Here is a 22,912-nt window from a genome sequence, read left to right as displayed (position 1 = left end):
CTGCCCTACGCCTTGCCCTATGCATTTCTGCCCCCTCTCCCACAGCCTCCCCCAAATCTTTCTCCACTGGGGGGGTCACTATGAAACCCGCCAGCTGTCACTTAGAAGAGGTCGATACCACAGTTCCGGAACCCCCGTCAAAAGAGCTCACCAGCCTGCCGCGACCCCACCATTCACTGCCCTGTGTGGACACAGGCCCCCTGCTACCTAGCTCTCTTTTCTCCAAGCAGTGTCCACAACCCCAAGTGAACCAGCTCCTCTCTGCACAGCCACACGGCGACGAGGACGTGTAAAATTGTGTTTTATACAGACCGTGGTGGAAACCTCGTCCAAGGGCTTTTGCAAGCCTGAGGAGCCTGCCCTGCTTCACTTCCCCTTGATCCCAGAAAGCTTTCCCCGCGGAGGATTCAAATCGATCGGTCAGGCTGGCGGCACGCCACAAAATTCGCGTTGCCTGCAGCCCAAGACGTTGTGCGGCCATTTTCTGCACTTCGGCATAGACTCTATCAGCCTGCTCAGCTTGGATGTCAAGTAGTGATACTTCTGTGAAGGGTCGCTTCTGCCAAGTTTCACATGCCATTCAGAGCTGGCCTTGGGATTCCTATAACCTGTGCTCACGGCAGAGTCAAGAAGCACTTTGCGCCCGGGGCGCCTGGGTGGCTCAGTCGGTTGAGCATCTGACTCCTGACTGTGGCTCAGGTCATGATCCCAGGGTCGTGGGATGGGAGCCCCACATCGGGATCCTCACTGAGCACAGAGCCTGCTTAGGACTCACTCACTTTCTCTCTCTCTCTCTCTCTGCCCCTCCCCTGCTCGAACACACCCTCTCTGTGTCTCTAAAATTAAAAAAACAAACAGACAAAAAACCCTGTTCTATGCCCAGCACTATGCCAGCTGAGGCAGACCCCGGCAGAGTCACGGCCTAACTGACCACAGAGGCAGGCCTGCAGCTTAACCGACACAGGCTTTGCTTTCTGTCCTCGCGGAGCGAGCTCAAGGCACCAGGATGTGCCACGGAGCGCCCCCACCTCTCTTCAGACCCTGCCCCCTACTGCGTCCCTGCCCCCTCTTCGATCCCTACCCCCCGGCAAAGATTGCTCGTCTGGGTAGAGGGGCAGGTCGCGGGGCGGGCAGCGAGAGCACAGGCGAGGAAAGGCAAGGGAATACAGCCTCGCTACGCACCCCTACAGAAAGCAGGAAGAAGCTAGGCGGGGTGGCTTCCCTTCTGTCAAGAACAGGTCGTGAACCCCCAGGAAAGACACACCACGCCGGTTCATCAGTGAAAATAAAAATATATTCCAAGCGCCCATCAGACGAGCTCGGCATCGCTTGTGCTTGGGTCTCCGCCCAGCGTTAGGGGCAGCGGAAGGGGCTTCCAGGGCAGTGGGCAGGCTGGCGCCGCTCAGGGCAGGACCGCGGTATACCCAGCTCTCGGCCACGTCCAGCCTCCTGACCTCACAGGGGGAGTCACGGTTGAGGACACAGGAGGGCAGGAAAGCCTTTATAAAGTGTAAAGCTCTACACGTCTGCAAGGGTGATTTTATTCCCAGGGGGACTGCGGAGAGCGGAGCTGGTTAGGCGCCCTTTGGTAGAGGAAACAGGACTGCACAGGAGATGAGCCCAAGAAGGGCTCCTCCGGAGACGCAGGGCCACACAAGGCCCCTGGGGAAAGGCGGCTACAGAACAGTAGCAGTACCTTTAGAAACCTCCAGATTCAGGCTGGAACAACAACGTGGGGACTCCTGGGGCAGGTGAGTCCCCCCGAGTTCACATGGGGGCCCTGGACGCCTTGATCTCAGGGGCTCCTCCGCCTTGATCCAAACCAGGATGAAGGCCACAGAAAAGGGAGGAGAATATGGCCCAAACTCCCACCAGGCCGGCGTCCTGAAGCAGGGCCTCAGTCCCACCTGCTGGCCTTCCTTCTTCCTTGGGCCCCAGGACAGCTTTGCTCTACCTCAGGGGACTCCAGGGCCAGCCGGTCAATGGCCTCCGGGTCGTTCTGCATTTCCTCCAGCTCCTCCAAGGTCTTGTCCTTTAGTGTCTCCATCCTCCCTGTGAACACAGAGAGAAGCGAGAGACAAACCACGGTTTTCCGACGATGCTTCCAGCACATTCCGGCCACCCTGCCATCCCCTGTCCCCGGGGACACCAGGAAGCCACTCCTTCTCCCAAACCATGAGCAACAGGTATGTGAAAGCACTGGGCAGCCAGAGGCAAAACTGGGATTCCTTACGGTGCGGGATGAAACTACCCAAGGTGCACACGGGACAGGGCAGGACAGGACGGGTGGCCAGGGACAGAGACTACGTTGGCCCCAGGCCGCCTGTGAGCCCCGATGCCAGCATGACCTCCGCTAAGTGTCTATTTCTGTCTGAACCAGAAACACACCCAAACCTTCACACACAGAGGGGCTCTGCGGCCTCAGCATCACAGGCTCAAGGGCATCGCAGCTAGTTTTATCTAGTGCACCGACAACCTTGGGCTTCCCTCAAGTATTCTCTGCAACTGCAGTCCCCTCCACGTGCCACAGAAACAGACCGTCACATGCAGGTCTCCTTGGAGAAGAACGACCACAAAAAATAATCAAATTGGCCCCTAGGGCAATCGGAAGGCAAAGGATGCTGACCGACCCACAAAGAACATCTGCTTGGACGGGAGAGCTGGTTTTAGCAACCCTCCCCCTCTGTCACTCTGCCCAGAGGGACATCGATTGTCTGTGTGACAGAGGGGTCACAGCCAAGCCCCGAGGGGGAGCCCCGGGGACCTGGAGAAGGCAGCACAGACACCCCCAGCACACTCTTCCTTTCTGCTGACAGGATTCCCCTGCTGTCTTTTCCAGAAGCACATTTTATAGCTTCGATGTAGATTTTTCTCATTATGAAAGTGATGTTAGTTTTCAAAAGATTCCAGGTTCGAAAGATAGCAAGACCTGGAGGCCCCCAATCCTCCCGGGTACTGTGCTCAGCTAGCGCGGGCCGACAGTGATGGTTAATCCAAGGAGGTGCTTTGCAATCAAGAACCAAGGTTAAACCCGTGTGGTCAGAAGCGGCCCTGTCCAGGTCTTAGTTTCCCCGTCTGCAATGGAAGGGGCTGGTATCTCCCAGGTCATCAGAAAGATGAAAGGAGAAACGGATCAACAGGGACACCCACCCCATTTACCAGCAAAGCACGGGCTTACTCCTCATGTGCCGGCACGGCTGTTAACGGTACTCCCTTCTGATGCTCAAAAGTGCCCTAGTTTCGACAACAAAATACAGGGTCACCCTCCTGAGAAAGAGCTAGCCAAACAGAGGCACCACCACCGTCTCTTCTCTCCTGAGGGTTCAGGGTGGTCCCGAACCTCCGAGGCAAGGAATGTCAAGTGCAGGTACGCGCCTGAACCCCAGGGGGAAGCCCTCTGAAAACGCAGGCGCCCCAGTCCCAAAGGTAGAGTTCTGTGTCACTAGGCCAGGGCGGGCCCAGAAATCCAGAAGCTCCCTTGGGGATGCTGATCCAGCTGATCCAGGGCCAGGTTCCAAGAAAGGCGACAACTCCCGGCTAGTCGGGTGACGGCAGAGGCCACAGGTTACTGGGCACCGGAGCGCATGCCTTTTGCATGTGTGGTCCCTCCTGATCCTGCCCTGGGGGCAGGCAGTTGGCTCTTTCCGGGTGGGGACCAGAAAGATCAGGAAACGGCAGCCTCAAAATTCAACACCCTTCTGGTCCACGTCTCACCCTGCTGCTCCAAAAAGCCTTGGTCTAAAAGCTGGAGCAGGGGAACGGCAGCTAGAACAGGCCCCGGGAAGAACTCCGGAGGCACGCTGCTACCACGCGGCCAACCGAGGGGGTCGGCCATCGACGGGACCCGCGGGACAAACGGGAACCTCCCTGAGCCTCCGGGCCTTCATCAGCAGAATGGGCCGGTGTGAGGCTCAGAGAGGGAGGGCAGACAAAGCGCTAGCTTAGCGCAAGGTCTGGCTTAGTGCAAATGCTGGCCCGAGGCTCCAACACCACAGAAATTACCTATTAGGCCTCCAGCGTGGCCCAGATCCGGCTGAGAACTTGCCGGGCCTTCGCACCCACAACAGCAGCAGCGCCCAGCCGGGGTCCAAGCACAGAACAGGGTAGGGTGTCTGCCCGCTCCTGCGGTCGGGGCTGAGCACAGAGAGCCGGGGGCCAAGGGAAGCTCCGGGGGGCAGCTGGCGGACCACACACCTCCAGCAAGGTCGGCAGGGCATGTGCGGAGGCCCCAGTGGGTGAGGCTTCATCCCTCCACACGGGGGGGTCCCGTGCACCCACCGGGGAGCCCCGAGCAGAGTAACCCTCCCCCAACCACTTCGCACGGCAGGTGTCGCGCTCCGTGTCCCACACAAGGCAACGTGGCCTCAAGCAACATGTCGCATACAGCTCTTGGTCTCAGGACACCTCCCACCCCGAACATTATGGAGGAACCCAAAGAAGGTTCCCTTGTGTGGAGTTTAGGTGTCAGTACTGACCATATTAGGTATTAAAAGCGAGCCATTTTTTTCATTTATTTTTTTTTTAATGTTCCTAGAAGCTTTAAGTGGAATAGCCTGGGCTTAGAAACAACCCAATGAGAACCCAATTAGTAAACGATCATACGATCTGTGGTATGGCTGCATTAGTTATGTGCTACTCTCCAGTAAAAAGGAGCGAATTGATGTATACAACGTGAACGGATCTCAAGGGGATTCTTCTGGGTGAAGAGTCATTTCTATAAACATGCTGCTTATATAACATAGGAGTGTGTGTGTGTGTGTGTGTGTGTGTGTGTGTGTATATATATATGTATGTATGTATATATGTATATATAACCTTCTTAAGATGAGAAGGTTGTCTAGATGGATACACCTGTTCATGGTGGCCAGGGAGAGACATTTTTCAAATACAAGAAGACGCAGGGCCCCCTGGGTGGCTCAGTCGGTTGAGCACCCGACTTCGGCTCAGGTCACGATCTCGCAGTTTGTGAGTTGGAGCCCCGCATCAGGCTCGCTGCTGTCAGCCTGTCAGCACAGAGCCTGCTTCGGATCCTTTGTCCCCCTTTCTCTACCTCTCCCCTGCTTGCGCTCTCCCAAAAATAAGTATTTAAAACAAAAAAAGAAAGAATACGCAAGCCCCCGTATTCCATTAGCCACTAGAACAATCATGTGATCACGTGCCATGTACCCTCCGAAAACCCCACTGTATACTCACGCGAGAAACACAGTAAAAAGGAAAATGTCTTAGCTCATGAGAATCATCCTGATCTCACAGGCAGCCTGAAAGGGTCTCAAAGACCCCCAGAGGCCCTGGAAACACACTTGGAGAGCCACTGGCGTAGCAGTTAGGAGAACGGATTCTGCAGTCAGGCTGTCTGCATGTGATTCCTTCCCTGCTACTTAGGAGCCGGCTCATTTTACCTCTCGGTGCCTTAGTTTCTCCGTCCATGCCTGGCACTCAAGTGCACACTCCACAAATGCCTGCCGTTACAAGGACCCTGACCACAGTGAGTACCACTGTCACCCGACCTCAGAGAGGAGGCTCAGAGAGGAGAAGTAACTCACCCGAGGTCACACAGCTGGGTGAGTGACTGGGGCAGTGCCCTCCCCAGTCCGGGACTTCACGCCACGTGCCTCACAATCGCCTGAGTTCCAAGTCTTCTCCCAGACCCAGAACTCTCCAGGGCTCTCAAATGAATTTTAACGGAGTTTTCATTTTAACTGAGCTACCCAGGGTCAAACCAGTTTGGCACTGTTGCCTTGCTTTCCCCTCCCTCTGAGGGAACTCAGGCGGGCCCAGCCTCACCTGACAGAGGAGAAGCAAAGACCCTGGAGAGGAAGGGATTTGTCAACCGGTCCACGCGGAGGCACGATGAGAACGCAGGGCTCAATCTCCTGTTTTGTTTCTATGGAGGGACCTCTGCCAGGACCCGAAACGCACCTCCCTCGGGCGCCTAGGGCTTGGCTCGTAAAAGCACGGTGGGGCCAGGCAGGAGACAGGGGTCTTCAGCCCGGGGACTGAGGCTCCAGGTTTGCAGCCCCGTGGCCGTGGGCCCAGTGAGGCAGCGTCAGAAGCAGCCACCACGGTCTCAAGACCAACCAGCAGAACAAGGAGGCTACCGCTCTCCAGAAGAGTCCAGGCGGGGCCACGTCCACGGGGAGATTCATACAGCGCATGCCTGCTGCGCTGTCAGGCTTCTAGAGGCCAGGAGACCCACAAGACACGGAGGCCAAGTGGGGGTGGGGTACGTCGAGGGGGAGGGTCTGCGCTGGGCTGGAGGCCCAGAAGGCACTGGGAGCCGGCCTGACTGGGAGGCACTGACACAGAAGCCACCCTACAGCCACCCCGGGAGACTGGCTTCCTCGATTGGCTTGCCTTCACCGACCACTTTTCCTGTCCGCCCCCCCTCCCCCACAAAAAGGGAAATGATTTGATTAGAGAAAAGCCACCAAAACAAAACCTTTGTCGAACATTCCATTATTTTATAACCTTCTGAACTGTTTTCCCGCTGGGGCTGACACAGAGCTCTCGATACCTCCGTGTTATCTGGTGTCCATCCTTGAACCGGCAGTGAGCGTGGGCGTTCGATGGACGTCTGTGAAAGCAGAGTGGCCCAGTCCCCTCCCCGGGTCGCACAAAGAGGGGCCTGATGTTGCTACAACCTGCACGAGGCCACTGCTGCTTTCACCAGGGACAGGGACGGCCACAGCACCGAGGATGTCACCGGTCATCAAAGTCTGGCAGGAAGCTACTGTAGACACTTAGCAAGAAAGGGGACTCTGCTGTGCTAAGAATGGTGGCCAATCAAGAAATAAAATTAGCTGCGGTGCACGGAAGTGTGTGGCCGCTCCACGTGACAATCTTTCTCTGCCATCTAAAGCCCCACACCTGGCTCTTTGATGGCCTTGAAATCCCTGCGACACAAATCCCTGTAACATCTAGCTGGTGACCCAAAAAATCGCCATCTTGCAGACAGTGGGAATTCTCCCCAAAGTGGGCCATGAATGAAGCACACAGATCTCTTACAGAGACCACGCTCTCCCGGCACTGTCCCTGCCTGGGACGCCCCATCCCCAGGGGGGTGCTCCTAGGTGCTAAGGTTGCCCCCACTTCCCTCCCAGGTAGGCACCTTCGCGTGCACCTTCTTGAACTCGGAAGATCAAAGGGACGGGAGAGCGTTCTGGCTCCTGTCTGTGATGACCATCCCGGCCGCGCCCCTACCGGGAAAGATGACCGCCCCCGTATCCAGAAAAAGAAACATCTCAGCCCCGTGGTTGCAAAAGATCACTCTCCTGTGTCGATGCCATTTCACTGCGGGCTTCAGAACAGGCCCCTTAGCCAACTCTGCCATTAGTTTATATAATCACTCCAGTAACTAAAGCAAACATGAGGCTTAATTATCCTTATTTCAGAGATGAAAGGAAGCCCAGAAACAAACAGGGTATTACCCAAGGTCCTATAAGCTGTTGGGGTCACACCACGGGAGGCCCAAGTCTCCTTCCACCCCAGCTGCTGTAACATCACAAGCACCTCTGCCCCGCCTGCCCTGCCCTTCACAGGAGAGGCACGAAGATGCTTTAGTTATAAGGTTGCCCAAGATGCAGAGATTACAATCCCACGCGAGCACGCCAATTATCCAGGCCCATCCTGGGTCCCCACCTCCGGGACAGAGGTGGCTCACGACCCCGCCCTCCGACAACAGCTCAGGCCTGGGCTGGCAAGTGTAATCTTGTAGGGATTTATCGTGGCTTCCCCTGCCCTTGGAAGCTCCCGAGGCCTTTCAGAAGTCACAGAGCCACCCCCTGATTCTCAGGGTCACCCGGTGAGGCTGAACACAGCAAGCACTTCTCTGGGTTCAGAATATGGAAAAGGAGGGGCGAACAGGACATTCTGCCCAAGGCCCACAAAGCAGGTGCCCCTGAAGCCTGGGCACCCACCGCCAGGAAAATCCAAACCGGCACTCCTCAAAGCAGCTGTGACCAGGGATGTTACAACGCAGAGAACTGGGACATTATGGAGAAGTCATCTGGGGACCCCCGGTCCACGGGCTTTGCTTCTGGAGCCTGACAAGTGCAATCACCATGCCCCTCAGCACCCCGGGCCCTGACTCAGACCCCCTTCTGCTGGCCAAGTTGCCCAGGAGGATGCTGGGTACTTCTCAGATAGGGTCTGCAGGAGGGGACAGAGGAAAAGACACGGGCCCCCTTGAAGGCAGGGGGATGGTCTTGTTCACCTGTGTCTCCCCAGTGCCTGGCACAGACCCTGGCCCACTGATAGCTCACAGCAGGGCTTCCAGAAAAAACAGACCATAGCAGGGAGGGAGAGGACAGGTCAGTCAGCTGGCAGAGAGTCATATGCAAGATGTGGAGATTCCAGAACAGGCCTACTTCCCTTTACCACGCCTTCCTTCATCTCTCTATGCCTTCACTAAGCAAATGTTTATGGGGCAAATACTACCCGCCAAGAACTGCACAAGACCCCAACTAAAAGGAGGAAGGATGATTGGGGGCAGAGGGGTGCAAATAAACTCTGAGTTTTTACTATGCACCAGGCACAACCCCAACATATAAAACTGAGGCCAGGGGCACCTGGGTGGCTCAGTCGGTGAAGCATCTGACTTCGGCTCAGGTCATGATCTCACAGTTCGTGGGTTCGAACCCCGTGTCGGGCTCTGTGCTGACAGTTCAGAGCCTGGAGCCTGTTTCAGATTCTGTGTCTCCCTCTCTCTCTGCCCCTCCCCTGTTCATACTCTGTTTCTGTCTCAAAAATAAATAAACATTAAAAAAAAAATCTGAGGCCAACTCCCCTCGACGCAATTCAGTTTTTATTCATTTATTTTTGAGAGAGACAGAGACAGCGTGGGCAGCGGAAGGGCAGAGAGAATCCTAAGCAGGCTCAGAGCTGCCAGCACAGAGCCTGATGCGGGGCTGGAACTCACGAAACCGTGAGATCATGACCTGAGCCGAAACCAAGAGTCGACGCTTAACCGACTGAGCCACCCAGGCGCCCCTCGATTCAGTTTTAAAAAGCAAAAACCTTGAGAACCCATCACGGTGAATGCAGGGACGAGGGGACGTAGCACAGGTGGGGACCAGTGGAGTGAGGAGGGGAAAGGTGGACGGCTCTGAGGGGTGGGGGTGTCAGAGGCCTGCAAGTCCTCACTGAAGGGGGGCAGCTGGTGTTGGGACAGGAGCCAGAGGGCCAAGGGCAGGTGACAGCAGGGCCCTTGTAAGGAGCCGCTGCAGATCCACACAGCTGAGAGAGGGGAGGAGAAGGCTGGAGGCGCAGGCAGGTGGCTCTACAGCATTCACAAGTACAGCGAGATAACACCTCTGTTTGGGGGGTGACACCATCGACTCAAAGGGAATCAGACTGGGAACAAAGTGGGAAAGGCAACGCATGTGCTAATCTGCGTTCCCTCCACAAGGAGAGAAAAAGTCACTGTTTCCTTGCTAATAAAAAGGAAGAAAAACTTTTTGTTTTGTCCTGTTTTGTCTCCTCCGCAGCTTTCACCTACACCCGAGCTCATGAACTCGGGCACCCACCAGGGCCAGGCAGGCACTGGCATCAGGGGCCAGCCCAGTGCAGGCACCTCCTGCAGGAAGGAGGGCGGCCCAGAGCCGCCAGGTCTCCCAGGGAAGCCAGGAATGCAGATGCAGGGGACACCTCTCCCTTTTTAAAATTCCAGTAGCCAACACAAAAGTTGTAAAACAATGAAACGCCGGGTGGGTCCCTCCATGAGAGACACGTGCCCGGAGGACAGATGCCACAGAAAAGCAGGGAGGACAGGGGGATGAGGTGACAAGGGCACTGCACGGGCACCCTGGGCCCACCTTCTGCCACCAAGAGCTGAGAATGGGGGCCGACGAGGCTGGAGCAGCCACCAGAAGCAAGGGGACAGGCTCGCAGGTGCGGCCCCAGGGCCCGGGTAGTACGCACGCAACCAGGAGGGGAAACGAAGTCTCCGGCCACTGGCCCTGCATCTCTCGGTGTCACCTTCTTTCCATCACTTGATATCTTGGCTACATCGGTCTCACACGTCCGGAACAAGAGGAACACGATCTAGCGAGGATAGCGAGGCCCAAAGGTGACTATGTGATACCCTGGGGGGTGGAGGCCAGAGGAAGTGCCCTTTCCCGCTGCTCCCTGGGGTGGGGTGGAGGGGCCTGAGGATGTCTCGAGGGAGAAGGGTGCTGGGAAGGGTTCAAACTCAGGGCCGCCTTCCAGATCTGTCCTTGATGGGGGAGAGAGGGGGACAACGCGCCGGTGGCTCTTGCTCAATCTCCACCTTTGCCAGGACTGTTCAGCTCAAAAACAAATAGTTTCAACTGATATCAGATCCTTTACAAGGGTAAACGCTAAAAAAAAAAAAAAAAGTAAGGGTGCCTTAAAAAAGTCAGTTGGGCATCCTGATTCTTGATTTCGGCTGTGGTCATGGCCTCACAGTTCGGGAGTTCGAGCCCCATGTCAGGCTCCACGCTGTCAGCCTGGAGCCTGCTTGGGATTCTCTCTCTCTGCCCCTCCGCCGCTCACCTGTGCACGTATGCACTCACACGGGCACTCTCGCTCGCTCTTTCTCTCAAAATAAATAAACTTAAAAAAAAAAAAAGAAAGTAGAGGGGCACCTGGATGGCTCAGTCAGTTAAGCATCCGACTCTTGGTTTCAGCTCTGGTCACCATCTCACGATCTTTGTGAGTTCGAGCCCTGCACTGTCAGTGCCCTGCCTGCTTGGGATTCTCTCTCTCTCCCTGTCACTCTCTGCCCCTACCCCCTCTCTCAAAAATAAATGAACTAAAAAAAAAAAAAAAAAAGTAAAGCAAAATGCAGTATTTTCTGAGCTCAGATCAGAACAAGGTATGCCAGCCTTGGAGCTGCCTGGTGCCTCTTATGCCCCTTGTCTCTGTCTGAACAGTTAATGCCAGCTTTCCCCCAACAGGATGCAGAGAAAAGCACGGAATGTGGACTGATGCCCAGGGTCTGCGCTTTGGCTCCACAACCCTGGAGCTGTGTGACCCTGATCAAGTCTCTTCACCTCAGTTTCCTTACCTGGAAAATGGGCTCTGTGACGATAATCCTACTGTAGGGGTTTTGTGCCTCAGATGAGCACACGGCCCCGAGATGGCCTTGCAAGCTCCAGAGCACTGAACAAATGTTAATTATTTTGCCTCTTGGGGGTAATCCGATGATTCGGGGCACCTCCTGACACCCCTGGAGCTCGATATCGAGTCAAGCAAAATGACTGCCATAACTGAATCGGGACCCAGACTGTGACTGGGCAGGGTGCCTCGGGATTTCCCGGCTCCCGGCTGGAGATAAAGCACAGGTTCCAGTCGCTCCCCTCCTCACCGCTACCACACCACACTGACTTGCAAGCTACTTCAAGCCCAAAATCACCCTGCAGGGAGCGTTGTAAAGGCCGTGGGCTTCTTGTACATTTCCCAGAAGTAGCAAGTAGTTACCATAGCAACCTGTGCAGTTCCCTATGCCTGAGTTAGAGAGGCCTGGCCCCATCCCACCCCTCCTGTCAAAAACACCTGCGGTTGCCTTAGAAACCTTCCTATTCCTGCAGCTTAATGAGGATATATTTGTTGACCTGATCTAGTTTTCTTTTCGTAGAATGATTCTAGCCGCTCACCCAAGTATCAGACCATTCAGTCACTTGACTTCCCACAGGACTTAATAAAAACAGATCAAACCTTCAGGCACTGCTCACCTGGCCCAAAGCACCATGGAACTGACCTTTCCTTCAATTTGAAAAGTTGGTACGTAAGCACCAGAAGGGAGCCTTCTTAAGTTTTCTCTCTTTCTAAGGAATTTCTGGGGTTGGGAACTCCTCCCCACCCCCCAGTGCTAAATAGTTACGACAGCATGAAGGGAAGTGGAAAGAGTTCAGGGCTTAAGAACCAAATATTCCTGGACTGAAATCCCAGCTTGACCTTTTACTAGCTGTATGACCTTGGGCAAATTATTCCGCCTTTCTTACTGTTTCTCACTGGTGAAATGGGGCTAACACTACCAACATCATGAGTTGTTGTAAGGACTTAAAGAGAATTCAGCGAGATCACTGCTAGAGGTGCTAGAAAAACCACCAGGCAGGCGTTCGGTAGCATTAATTCACACGCTCACACCTTACTTTTGGAAAATGCTGCCTGACAACCTGGCCAGATACCCAGCTAGGCTCAGGAGGGAGGGCAGGTCCCCAGGAAGGCTAAGGATGTGGCTTTCGGAAACAGGCTCCAAACCAATCTGAACAAAGATCCTCAAATATAAGTGCACCTGTACATCGACGGAGGGATATACAACCTTTCAGGACGAGGCTTTCGGAAGGCAATTGTCATCTTTATATAGTATTTATGTAACAACCACATGCTCCTCAGGTCTACTGAATAACTCTATCTGACCCCCTTTTCCCAGAGGCAGGCCCCTAAGTGAGAAGATCCAGGAATGATGAGCCCATTTACTGTGCCAGACGCAGGGGGCACTCCAGAGTGGCCCAAGACTTCTGCAAACTGCCTCTACGGGCTAAGTGGCCAGGCTGGGGGCGGGGGGGCGGGGGGGGGGGTGTCCATCAGCAGGGGACAACCTATGGAGCCTGAGCCAGACAGCAGGGTGTGGAGCCCCTGGTTACATAAAGTCCCTGGATGACCCAGCCCGTCCCCTAAAGGGACCCTTCCCATGCCTGCGGGGCATATTCCCCTCAACAGCATTCCTCAACTCAGGCATTCCTCACTCAGGCATTCCAGGAGTGACTACCTCAACCATCACCTTTTTCCCTCCCCAAACCACACTCTCTGCCTGACCCCCATTTCCATCATGCCCTCAGCTTCGCGCCCTTGCTCCCGATCTTCCAGGCCACCCGAGACACCTGTGATGTCCAATCACCAGGTTGTATCTGGTCATTGCTCCAGAGTGTTTTGATCCGGGCACCTTTGGATTAATTTTTGGAAGCACTGCTTCCGGCGCCCTCCGCCCTCCAGCTTCCCTGAAAGCCAGCCATCCCCTCCCTCCCTGGTCCCCATCCCTCCAGCTGTCAGGACCTCCACTTCCATCCTCTTTTCCCACTTGCCCGGTGCACCCTGTTGCTTTGCTAGTTTTCCAAATTTCCAAAGTTGTTCTCCTTTAAAACATTCCCCCAATCCCCCAGGGCACAGAACAGATCCCGGAAGCCATGCTCCTCCCAGAAGGGGGAGGGGAAGAGCCCTACTCTCCCCCAAAGCCTCAAGGGGGCCCTCAGGGCACCTTCCCAGAGCACATTTTGAAAAGCCCTGCCCTCATCCCTCACCTATGCCCAAGCCCCCCTCCTCCACTCTGTTGCAGCTGTGATATCTCAGCAGCAGGGCAGAGGGAGGGAGGAAGAGAGCAGGATGAACACTTTGGGACAAAGAGCAAGAAATGCTTCCCAGAGGGCAGCTGACATCTGAAGGACAGGCAGGCATTCGCAGGATGGGGAAGGCACGGGAAAGGACTCTCCGGCCCGGGGAAGGCAAGGGCAAAGCCAGGGTCATTCAGCTGGGAACTCCTTGGGGGCAGGGACCGAACCAGGCTTCGCTCAGTGCCCCTCCCCAAGCCTCACTGTCCCACCAGCACAAGAGGAAGGACAGTCCCCACGGATGGCGTGCAGAGCACTTGCGAGGTACAGGGCAGTGTTCTAGGCGCTCTGCGCGCAGCAGCTCGTATGGCCCTCACAATGCGCCTTCACGGCTGTGTCCCCCTCAGCTTTTCTCGCTTTACAGACAAGACACCTGCGTCGAAGGAGTCTCGTGCCTGACCAGTCTCACAATGAGGAAATGCTAGAGCCTGAGTGTCACTGAGGGGGTCTGGCTTTACGGCCCGTCCCCCCCACCACCACACTCCCATCGCCTCTCGGTCAAGCGCATGTCCCTGGAACGCAGTGCCCGGCCCCGGGGACAAACTTACTAAGTGATCGTTATTACTGATGCCTTTCCATTCGACTTCTAAAGAACAGGGCCTGGTCTCTCTCGATAGCACTGGGAACACTACCTCCTTCGGGCCTCGGCCCTGCAGGGAAAGCCCAGTGGCTAACGGCTCTGGAAGACACACAGCCCTGAGCCCTCGGTCACTACTGGCTAGAGACCTTGGGCAGGCTACTTCACCTCTCTATACCTCGGTTTCTTCTAGAAGACAGGGTTTTGACGAGGATGAAATGAATCACTGCCCGGGAAGTCTAATGCCCGGCTCTCAGGCCAGGCTCAACGAGCGGTCAGGATCTTCATCACCAGGGCTGAGCTCCCACATGGCCCGTTCCCTCCCTGGACACTGAGGAGGGGGAACTTAAGATTCCTCCAGAGACGCCATCAATCAACAGCACAACATAAATCCAATGGCTGGATGTGACTCAGATCAATAACGTTCCGCTTCAGTCAGTATGGTGGCCAAGAAACAGGTTACTTGACAAGTAGCCCATTCTTGAAATTTCCCGACAGGGAAACACAACCCAGACACTCTGCAAAGCCTCTTCCTTCTCTGGCCCCACGGCTCAGTGAAAAGAAAACCGTCCACACCCACCTGCCATTTCCTTCTTCCTCTGCCCCAACTGTTCAGGTGATTCAGGAAGGTGCTCAGCCTGCAGCTGTCGGCCTCCCCACACCCGACACTGGCTAATCTGCACGGAGCAAGCTGAGCTGGCAGCTTCAATCATCCGTTTAAGAAGGGTCAGGATTGAGGTCAAGGCAAAGGCACACTCAGGACACAAATCCAGGAGTCTGTATGAGGCCCCTCGAGGTTTGTCTATTCAAAGTCCAAGGCAATGAAACTCGCTGTTCTTACCTGTTTGGGGCCATCCTAGGCTGGTAGAAGGTGAGACACCTGTAGACCCTACCCTCTGCCGATGACGTCTGACACTATGAACTTCTCGGTGCCCCCCCCCCCCCGCACCCCAAGGCGGGCAGGTGTGCCGAGGGCAACAGGGTAGCCACAGGAAAAGAGAAACTAGGCCAGAGCCTCCTCATATCTGCTCTCGACTCAGGCAGGGCCCCTCGAAGGTCATTATCAAACAAGCAAAGGCCATTACCAAATAGGCCAACGCCTGATCAGTGGCTGCCCTGGGCTCTGCACTCATTTTCATCCTCTGGCAGAATGCCCACTCCGAGCCAGCCTCTCCAGCAGCTGCCCATCTGGTTCTAACAGACTCCAACCTCACTAGCCCTCTCCCACAGACCCCAGTAAATCTCTAAAGGACACAGCCAGTCAGGGCACTCACATCCCTGCTTAAACCTTCCATAGCTCCCCAGTGCTTTGGTATTATATTCAAAATCTTTGCTCCTTGGCTTGACAGGCAAGGTCCTAGATCAACTGATCCCAAACCTCCCTTTTCATCTAGATCGCCCTCCACTCCCTCACGGGCTGCTCACCCTGCCCCAACTCTCTGTTCTACCCACTGGTCCCAGGACAGGCAACAGGCTTCCAATCACTGTACACCTGTATAAAGATGAGTGGGACGGGGACTCTGCCCTCAAGGCGTTCCCAGCCCTGCCATCCAGCCTTTGCTCCTCCTGCTCTTCTGCCCGGAATACTCTGTCCTCTGCCTCCTCCAGCTTGAAAATGCCTGTCCAGCCTTCAAATGCCAGCTCCTTCTCCCACCCTCCCATAGTGTTCTGGAAGTACCGCCCAGCATTTAGGATACAGGAATCAGCCAGACTGTGAGCTCCCCAAGGGCACAGCCCACACAGCCCGTGTGTCACTCAGGTCTGCAACCCAGCACTGGGTCAGTGCCTAGCACACACAAGGCACTCGATGAGAGCTGACCGCAAAGGGCACCTGCTCTTGGCCAACACATGGGAACAGGGACTAGATTTCTCTCCTGCCTCAACCAACCAAAAAGCCAGACAAAATAAATAAAACAATGATTTTTCAGACAATGGGCATCAGGCATTTCGGGAAAGTGATTTCTGAGAGGGAGGAACAACTGCCCTAGCTCACTGCCCAGAAAGGGGTTCCAGGCCACGATGCAGGGAGAAAGTACCCAGGCAACGCCTGCCAGTCTTGGAGCCCGACAGTCTCCCCGGGTTGGGGAAAGCAAGCTGGGAGTCCAGGGAGGTCAAGGCAGCCAGACTTTAAAGGGCCTAAAACCAGAGAGGAGATAGCTACACAAAGGGAGAGCTCTGGAAATCTACGAAGGGTCCCCCTCCACTTTTTGGCTGCGTAGTACAGATCAGGATCAGAGAGAACGATCCTTGGACCCAAAGTTGAGCCAAGAATAATTTCTGCCTCAGCCAAAGTGGAAAACCTAGCATGAAGAAGGTACTGCCTTGTTCTGATCCCACATGACAAAATTAAGAGCGAATCTTTAAAGGATGAAACTGTTTCCAAGTAACTTAACAGTGTCCCAAAACAATGCCAAGAATATTTATAGAAATACAGAAATATCCAGCACCCATAACATTCTCAACATCTGACATCAATCAAAAATTACCAGACATACAAAGAAGCAAGAAAGCTTTTCCATTAACAGAAACAGACTCAGAAATACAGATAACAGGGACGCCTGGGTGGCCCAGTCAGTTGAGCGTCCGACCCTTTATTTTGGCTCAGGTCATGATCTCACGGTTTGTGGGATTGAGCCCCGCATCATGTTTCAAGCTGACAGCACAGAGCTCGCGTGGGATTCTCTCTCTCCCTCTCTCTCTGCCCCTCCCCTACTCGTTTGCATTCTCTCTCACTCTCTCTCAAAATAAAGAAACTTAAAAGTATATATACAGATAACAGAATTAGCAGAAAATGACATTAAATGGCCACTATAACCATGTTCCACATATTCAAGAACAGAATTAGCAGAAAATGACATTAAAATGGCCACTATAACCATGTTCCACATATTCAAGAAGCTAAAAGAAAAAACTGAGTTGCAGAGATGGAAACTATGATGTCTGTGATAAAAAGTATACCGGGCAAACGTAGCAACAGATGAGGCGAACGACAAAAGCTTGATAAACCTGAAGAAGCGACAATACGAACTATCCAAAACCACCACAAAGAGAAAAATAAAAAGACCAGGGAAGAAAATGAAGGGAGCATCAGAGAGCTGTGCAACAACTTCAGGCATCCTAAATACATGTTAACTGGAGTCCCCAAAGGAGAGAGAGAAAGGAGAACACAGAAAGTATCTGAAGAATTAACTCGACTCTCCAAATTTGACAAAATCTATACAAACCCACAGATCCCAAAAACTCAGCTGACCCAAGAACAAGAAACCTGAAGAAAAGTACACCAAGGCATATCATAATTAAATTGTTCAAAACCAGCAATAGAAGAAAAGCTGCTAGAAGGAAAAAGGGCACATCAGGAATGGAAGCCCGAAAATCAGAGACACGACAGATTATTCATTTGAAATAATGCAAGCCGGAAGACACTGGAACCACATCTTTAAAAATGCTGAAAGTACGAGTCAATTAAGAATCCTATACCCAGGGAAAATGCCTTTCAATACCAAAGGCAAAATAAAGACTCTCTTAGGCATCCGAAAGCTGAAAGAATTCATCACCCACAGACCAGCACTGCAAGAAATAGTAAAGTGAGAAAGACTCTGAAACAAAATGGATTTACACAGAGGGATGGAAAACACCAGAAATGATAAACATGTAAGGAAATATATTTTTCTTCTTTTTGATCTCTTTACAAAATCATCAGCTGTTTACAGCAAAAATCATCACAATGTGGGGCACCTGAGTGGCTCAGTTGGCTAAGCGCCCAACTTTGGCTCAGGTCATGATCTCACAGCTCCTGAGTTCAAGCCCCACACCAGGCTCCCTGCTGTCAGCACAGAGCCCACTTCGGATCCTCTGTCTCCCTCTCTCTCTGCTCCTCTTCCGCTCATGCACATGAGTTCTCTCTCTCTCTCAAAAATAAACAATTTTAAAAAATAATAATAACGATGTATTATGGGATTTACAACACATGTACAAGTGAAATGTGTGATAACAATACAAAGTCCAGAAGGAAAGTAATAAATGTATACTACTGTGAGGTTCTTATACTATATGTAAAGTGGTATAATACCATTTGATGATAGACTGTGCCAAGTTAAAGACTCAAACTATGAAGCTTAAGGCAACTGCTAAAAAACAAACAAAAAAGAGTTATAGCAAATAAACTAGGCAAAGGGAACAAAATGAAACCATAAAAATTACTCAACCCCAAAGAGACCAGAGGAAAAAGGAAATGGGAACAAAGAATATTGGGCAAACTGAAAACAAATAGCAAGATAATAGTTAAGCCCAACTTAATAATCGTATTAAGAGTTAAGCCCACTTAATAATCATATTAAGTGTAAATATTCTAAACATCCCAATTAAAAGGCAGAGATTACAAAATTGAATCTTACAAAATGCAAAACCTACCTATACGTTGCTTACAAGAACCCACTTTAAATACGAAGGCACAAATAATTTAAAAGTAAAAGAATATAAAGAAATACACCAAGTAAACACTAATTTTTTGAACACTGTCCATTTTTAAATTGTGGTAAAACATATACAACATGAAATTTACCATTTTAACCTTTTTTTAAATTTTTTGTTTATGTTTATTTATTTTTGAGAGAGACAGACAGAACGTGAGCAGGGGAGGGGCAGAGAGAGAGAGGGAGACACAGAATCCGAAGCAGGCGACAGGCTCTGAGCTGTTGGCACAGAGCCCGATGTGGGGCTCGAACTCACGAACTACGGGATCGTGACCTGAGCCGAAGTCAGAAGCTCAACCGACTGAGCCACCCAAGAGCCCCCATTTTAACCTCTTTTAAGTGCACACTTTTGTGGCATTAAGGGCATTCACATGGTTATATTACCATCAACACCACCCACCTCCAGAAGTTTATCATCCCAAAATGAAACTCTATACCCATTAAACATTAATTCCCCATTCGTCCTCCTCAGCCCCTGGCAACCACTATTCTGTCTGTCTCTATGAATTTAACTACTCTCGGAACCTTACGTAAGAGAAATCATGCAGCATTTGTCCTTTTGTGACTGGCCTGTTTCATTTAGCATTATTTCTTCAAGTTTCGTCCAGGTGGTACTATGTGTCAAAGTTTCCTTCCTTTTTAAAGAGAGATAATTTCTATGTATGTATCACATTTTGTTTATCCATTCATCTGTCAATGGACACTTGGGCTGCTTCCACGTTTTGGCTATTGTGAACAATGCTACCATGAACATTGGTATACAAACATACTGTTTGAGTCTCTGCTTCTACTTTTTTCGGGCATATACATAATTGGAATGGCTGGGTCCTACGGTGATTGTGTATTTAATTTTTGGAGGAGCTGCCATACTGTTTTCTGCAGCAGCCGTGCCCTCGACTTTCCGACCAGCAATAAGGGTTCCAATTTCTCCACATCCTGTTGCCACCACTTCTGGGTTTTTTGTCATTTTGATTCGCATTTCCCTAATGACTAGTGACGTTGAGTATCTTCATGTGCTTAATTGGTCATTTGTGTATCTTCGGAGAAATGTCTATTCAAGTCCTTTGCCTATTTTAGTCATATCATTTGTTTCTGTTTTCTATTTTGAGTTGTAGTTCTGTATACATTCTGGATATCAATCCAACAGTGTTTTGAAAGCTGGATTGCCTACATTAATATGAGACCATGTAGATTTCAGAGCAAAGAATATCACCAGGGACTGAAAGGGTCAATTCATCCAACAAAAACACTCCAAATGTTTATGCACTTAATAACAGAGCTTCAAATTGCATGAAGCAAAAACTGATAAAACTACCAGGAGAAATGAACAGACCAACAATTACAGTTGTAAGTTTCAATGACCCCCCCCCTTTTTCAATAACGGATAGAACAAGTAAACAGAAAAGCACTAAGCAGTTAAGACCTGAACAGCACTACCAACCAACTCAGAGGACATTTATACCACACGCCAGACAGCAAAGCAGGAAACACCTTTTTCCCAAGTAGTCACAGAACACTTACCAGGGAAGATCATATCCTGCGCCACAAAACACGCCTCAGTACATTAAAACGTTTCAAGTCACACAAGCTACATCCACTGTTTACAAAGACATTAAGTTAGAAAGCAGCGTTTATTGGACAGAAAGAGAGTAAAGTAAGAGTATAAGGCTGACTTTGTGTCTTCTACTATTTGTAATCCTGCTGAGGAGGAATCACATGAATTAGCAGTGGGACTAAAAGTACTGCCGTGTCTTCAATGCTAGGCATACCTGACCTGGGCTATCTGTTTGATAACGTATTCGTGGTTGAGTCTCTCCTTCTCTCCACTCTCCAGCCCATCCTAAGCCCCAGGGGCACCACCTAAATCACGACAAACCTGTTTGGTATTTGCTCAAGTCTTTCACAGAAACCAGCGAAGGGAAAGAGAAACGCAGTGGAGGGAGCACCTGTGAAGTAAACATGCCTTTTAAAGCTCCCGAATCCTCAGAGACATCGCCACGACAGAGATCTCTGTTACAGGGCAACTATCCAGGAACAAACCGGAACCTTGTGAAAAGTCCAAACTCTGAGCAGAAACTAATAGAATTTTGGAACAACAGAGATCCAGTGGGATTAAAACAAGGTCTTCAATGACCTAATGATGTCAGCCTGGAAAAACCCTACTGGTCCTGGCCAAAAGTATCGGGAAATGATCTGCATGGCTAGTTAGCCTGATGCCCTCTCAACAGCAGATCTATGTTGGAGTAGCAAATTGCACAGCAGTAAGTAAAAAGAAAACGAGAATCCTTAGAAATAATCTCAATTCCAAGAACAAAAATCTACAAGCCCCTGAAAGTGGTGCTTCCCACTCAGTCAGTTAAGCAACCAACTTAGGCTCAGGTCATGATCTCACAATTCATGAGTTCAAGCCTCGTGTCAGCCTCTGTGCTGACAGCTCAGAGCATGGAGCCTGTTTCAGATTCTGTGTCTCCCTCTTTCTTTGCCCCTCCCTCTCTCTCTCAAAAATAAATAAACATTTAAAAGTTTTTAATGGAAAAAAAGGTGGTGCTTCACAAATTTGACTTACAGTAAGAATTACTCAATGCATGTGTTAAAAATACAGATTCCTGGTGCTTCACAAATTTGACTTACAGTAAGAATTACTCAATGCATGTGTTAAAAATACAGATTCCTGGGACCCTTCCAGACAAATCTCCAGAGGTTTGACTCTGTATTTTTAACAAGCATCATAGATGATTTTTTTTTTTAATGTTGTTGTTGAAGTAGGCTTCACGCCCAGCGTGGAGCCCAACACGGGGCTTGAACTCACGACCCTGAAATCGAGACCTGGGCTGAGATCAAGAGTCCGCTACTTAACCGACTGAGGCACCCAGGTGCCCTGCATCACAGGTTACTCTTAAGGTCCAGCAAACACATGAGCTTTGAAATGAGACTACCGGGTTAAAAAATTCCAATTCGGCCACTTACTGGCTGTGTGACCAAATTATGTAACACCTCTACAACTCACTTTTCATCGTAAAATGGGATCACCACCTACCTTGAAGTATTCTCAGAATTCAGTATGTTCACAAAGCCCCTAGAACAGTGCCAAGAGCACATGGCAGTCAAGAAATCAGACCAACTGCTTATCTAAATGAACAAGTCTAAAATGAAATGTTCCACCTAATGGAAACTACAAAGGCACCAAGCCAGTTTCCAAGATAATCGAGGAAAAAAGTCTTTCTGGCCACTAGGACCACCAAGAACAAAGACTCTCACTTCAGTGGCCGATATTTCACCCAAGTCCTTCCTCCCACCCAGGACCACAAAGTCCAGGCCTGGGCAGGGCCGCAGCTCTGCACAAGAGCCCAGGAAAGTCATTCCTTCCCAAGTCCCTCTGTCACCGCCACCTCCAGCTCCAAGACTGACAGTCCTGAGAGTCAGGTGGCAGCATCTTGGGTGCAATGACTCCTGGAAAAGAGGCAAGGAGCCAACGAAGGGAGTGGAAAAGGGCTGAGTCAGCAAGAGGATCACTGTATCTCTGCTGAAGCGAAGGGAAGTGAGTCTGTGAAGTTTCCAGAGCTAAAGGTGGACGTTCCTAGGGTGGATGAGCCCAGACCCTGTCCTAAGAAAGTCCTGACGGTCTCAGGGGCTGAAACGCAAGGTGTAGGGTCAGCTCTGCCAGGAACTCACAACATAGCCCCGGGTTACTCCTTCTCCCATCCATAAAGTGGGAAAATAAGCACCTCATTGGCTGTGGGGACGAAAGGAGGAATCAGGCACATACTGGAGATACACAGACGCATACCACTGCCATCTGTACCCAAGAACCAGACACGTACTGGAGAAAGTTAGACAGATAGATATATAGAGATATATAAATAATGTACGTACACGTATAAAATACACACACACACCAATGCCTTTCTACCCAGCAGGTCCAGGGGTAGGGTTTGGTCAGGGACGCTGGAAAAAAAAGGTAAGAACAGACTAAAGGCTGAAAGCTCTGGTTCTTTCCCTGCGCTGGGGAAAGGGCACAGGCGGGGGGTCACAGACCAGGATCACTGCGACCCTACTCTGCCACCGGCCTCCCGTTCGACCTCTGGCAAGTCAGATCCCACTCTGAGGCCTGCTTTCCCATCTGTATAATGGGCAAACGGACTCCAACGTCACTAGAACTATGACCAACAAGATGCTCAAATATGGAATGGGGGTGGGGGGTGGCGGTGAGGGGGTGGGGTGGGGCGGGGCCAGACGCTCCACCTGCAGGGGGAAGGGAGGGGAGGGCGCAAGGGGCAGGGGCGCCGGCCTCCCTCCCTTCCGCTGCGAGGGGCAGGGGCGCCGGCGGTAGTCACGCGCCCTTCGCGCCCAATCACCGGCGTCTGCCAGGACGAGGCGGACAGGCGGGGTCGCGCCGGGAACCACTGCCAGCGCCACCCCTTTCCCCGTCCTCGCCCCTCCCCGGGTCCCGCTCACCTGCCCCGGCCGCCGCCGCCGCCGCCGCCGCCGCCACAGCCGCCGCGGGTTAAACCACG

At 51.9% G+C, this 22,912-nt stretch overlaps 1 protein-coding gene across 4 annotated transcripts in view; it reads right to left on the bottom strand.

The window, feature by feature from the left end:
• Positions 1-22,882, bottom strand: part of VPS37C (VPS37C subunit of ESCRT-I) — a 28,517-nt gene extending 5,635 nt beyond the window's left edge. Inside the window, exons 1-2 of one of the 4 annotated variants that reach the window (XM_027045861.2) lie at positions 22,854-22,882; positions 1,955-2,052 (exon numbers count right to left, since the gene is read on the bottom strand). In XM_027045861.2, coding sequence (XP_026901662.1) covers positions 1,955-2,047 — 93 coding nt within the window. In that variant the 5' untranslated portion in view covers positions 2,048-2,052; positions 22,854-22,882. Of the gene's footprint in view, positions 1-1,907; positions 4,217-9,918; positions 12,678-22,853 lie in introns of those variants that run through there. The other 3 variants (XM_015075433.3, XM_015075434.3, XM_027045862.2) reach the window with 3 other exon arrangements.
• Positions 22,883-22,912: the final 30 nt, after the last annotated feature.

This window comes from Acinonyx jubatus, chromosome D1 (genome assembly GCF_027475565.1).
Source record: "Acinonyx jubatus isolate Ajub_Pintada_27869175 chromosome D1, VMU_Ajub_asm_v1.0, whole genome shotgun sequence".
Taxonomy (NCBI): domain Eukaryota; kingdom Metazoa; phylum Chordata; class Mammalia; order Carnivora; family Felidae; genus Acinonyx; species Acinonyx jubatus.
The sequence above is the reverse complement of the archived record's forward strand: the minus strand, read 5'-3'. Positions and strand labels throughout refer to the sequence as shown.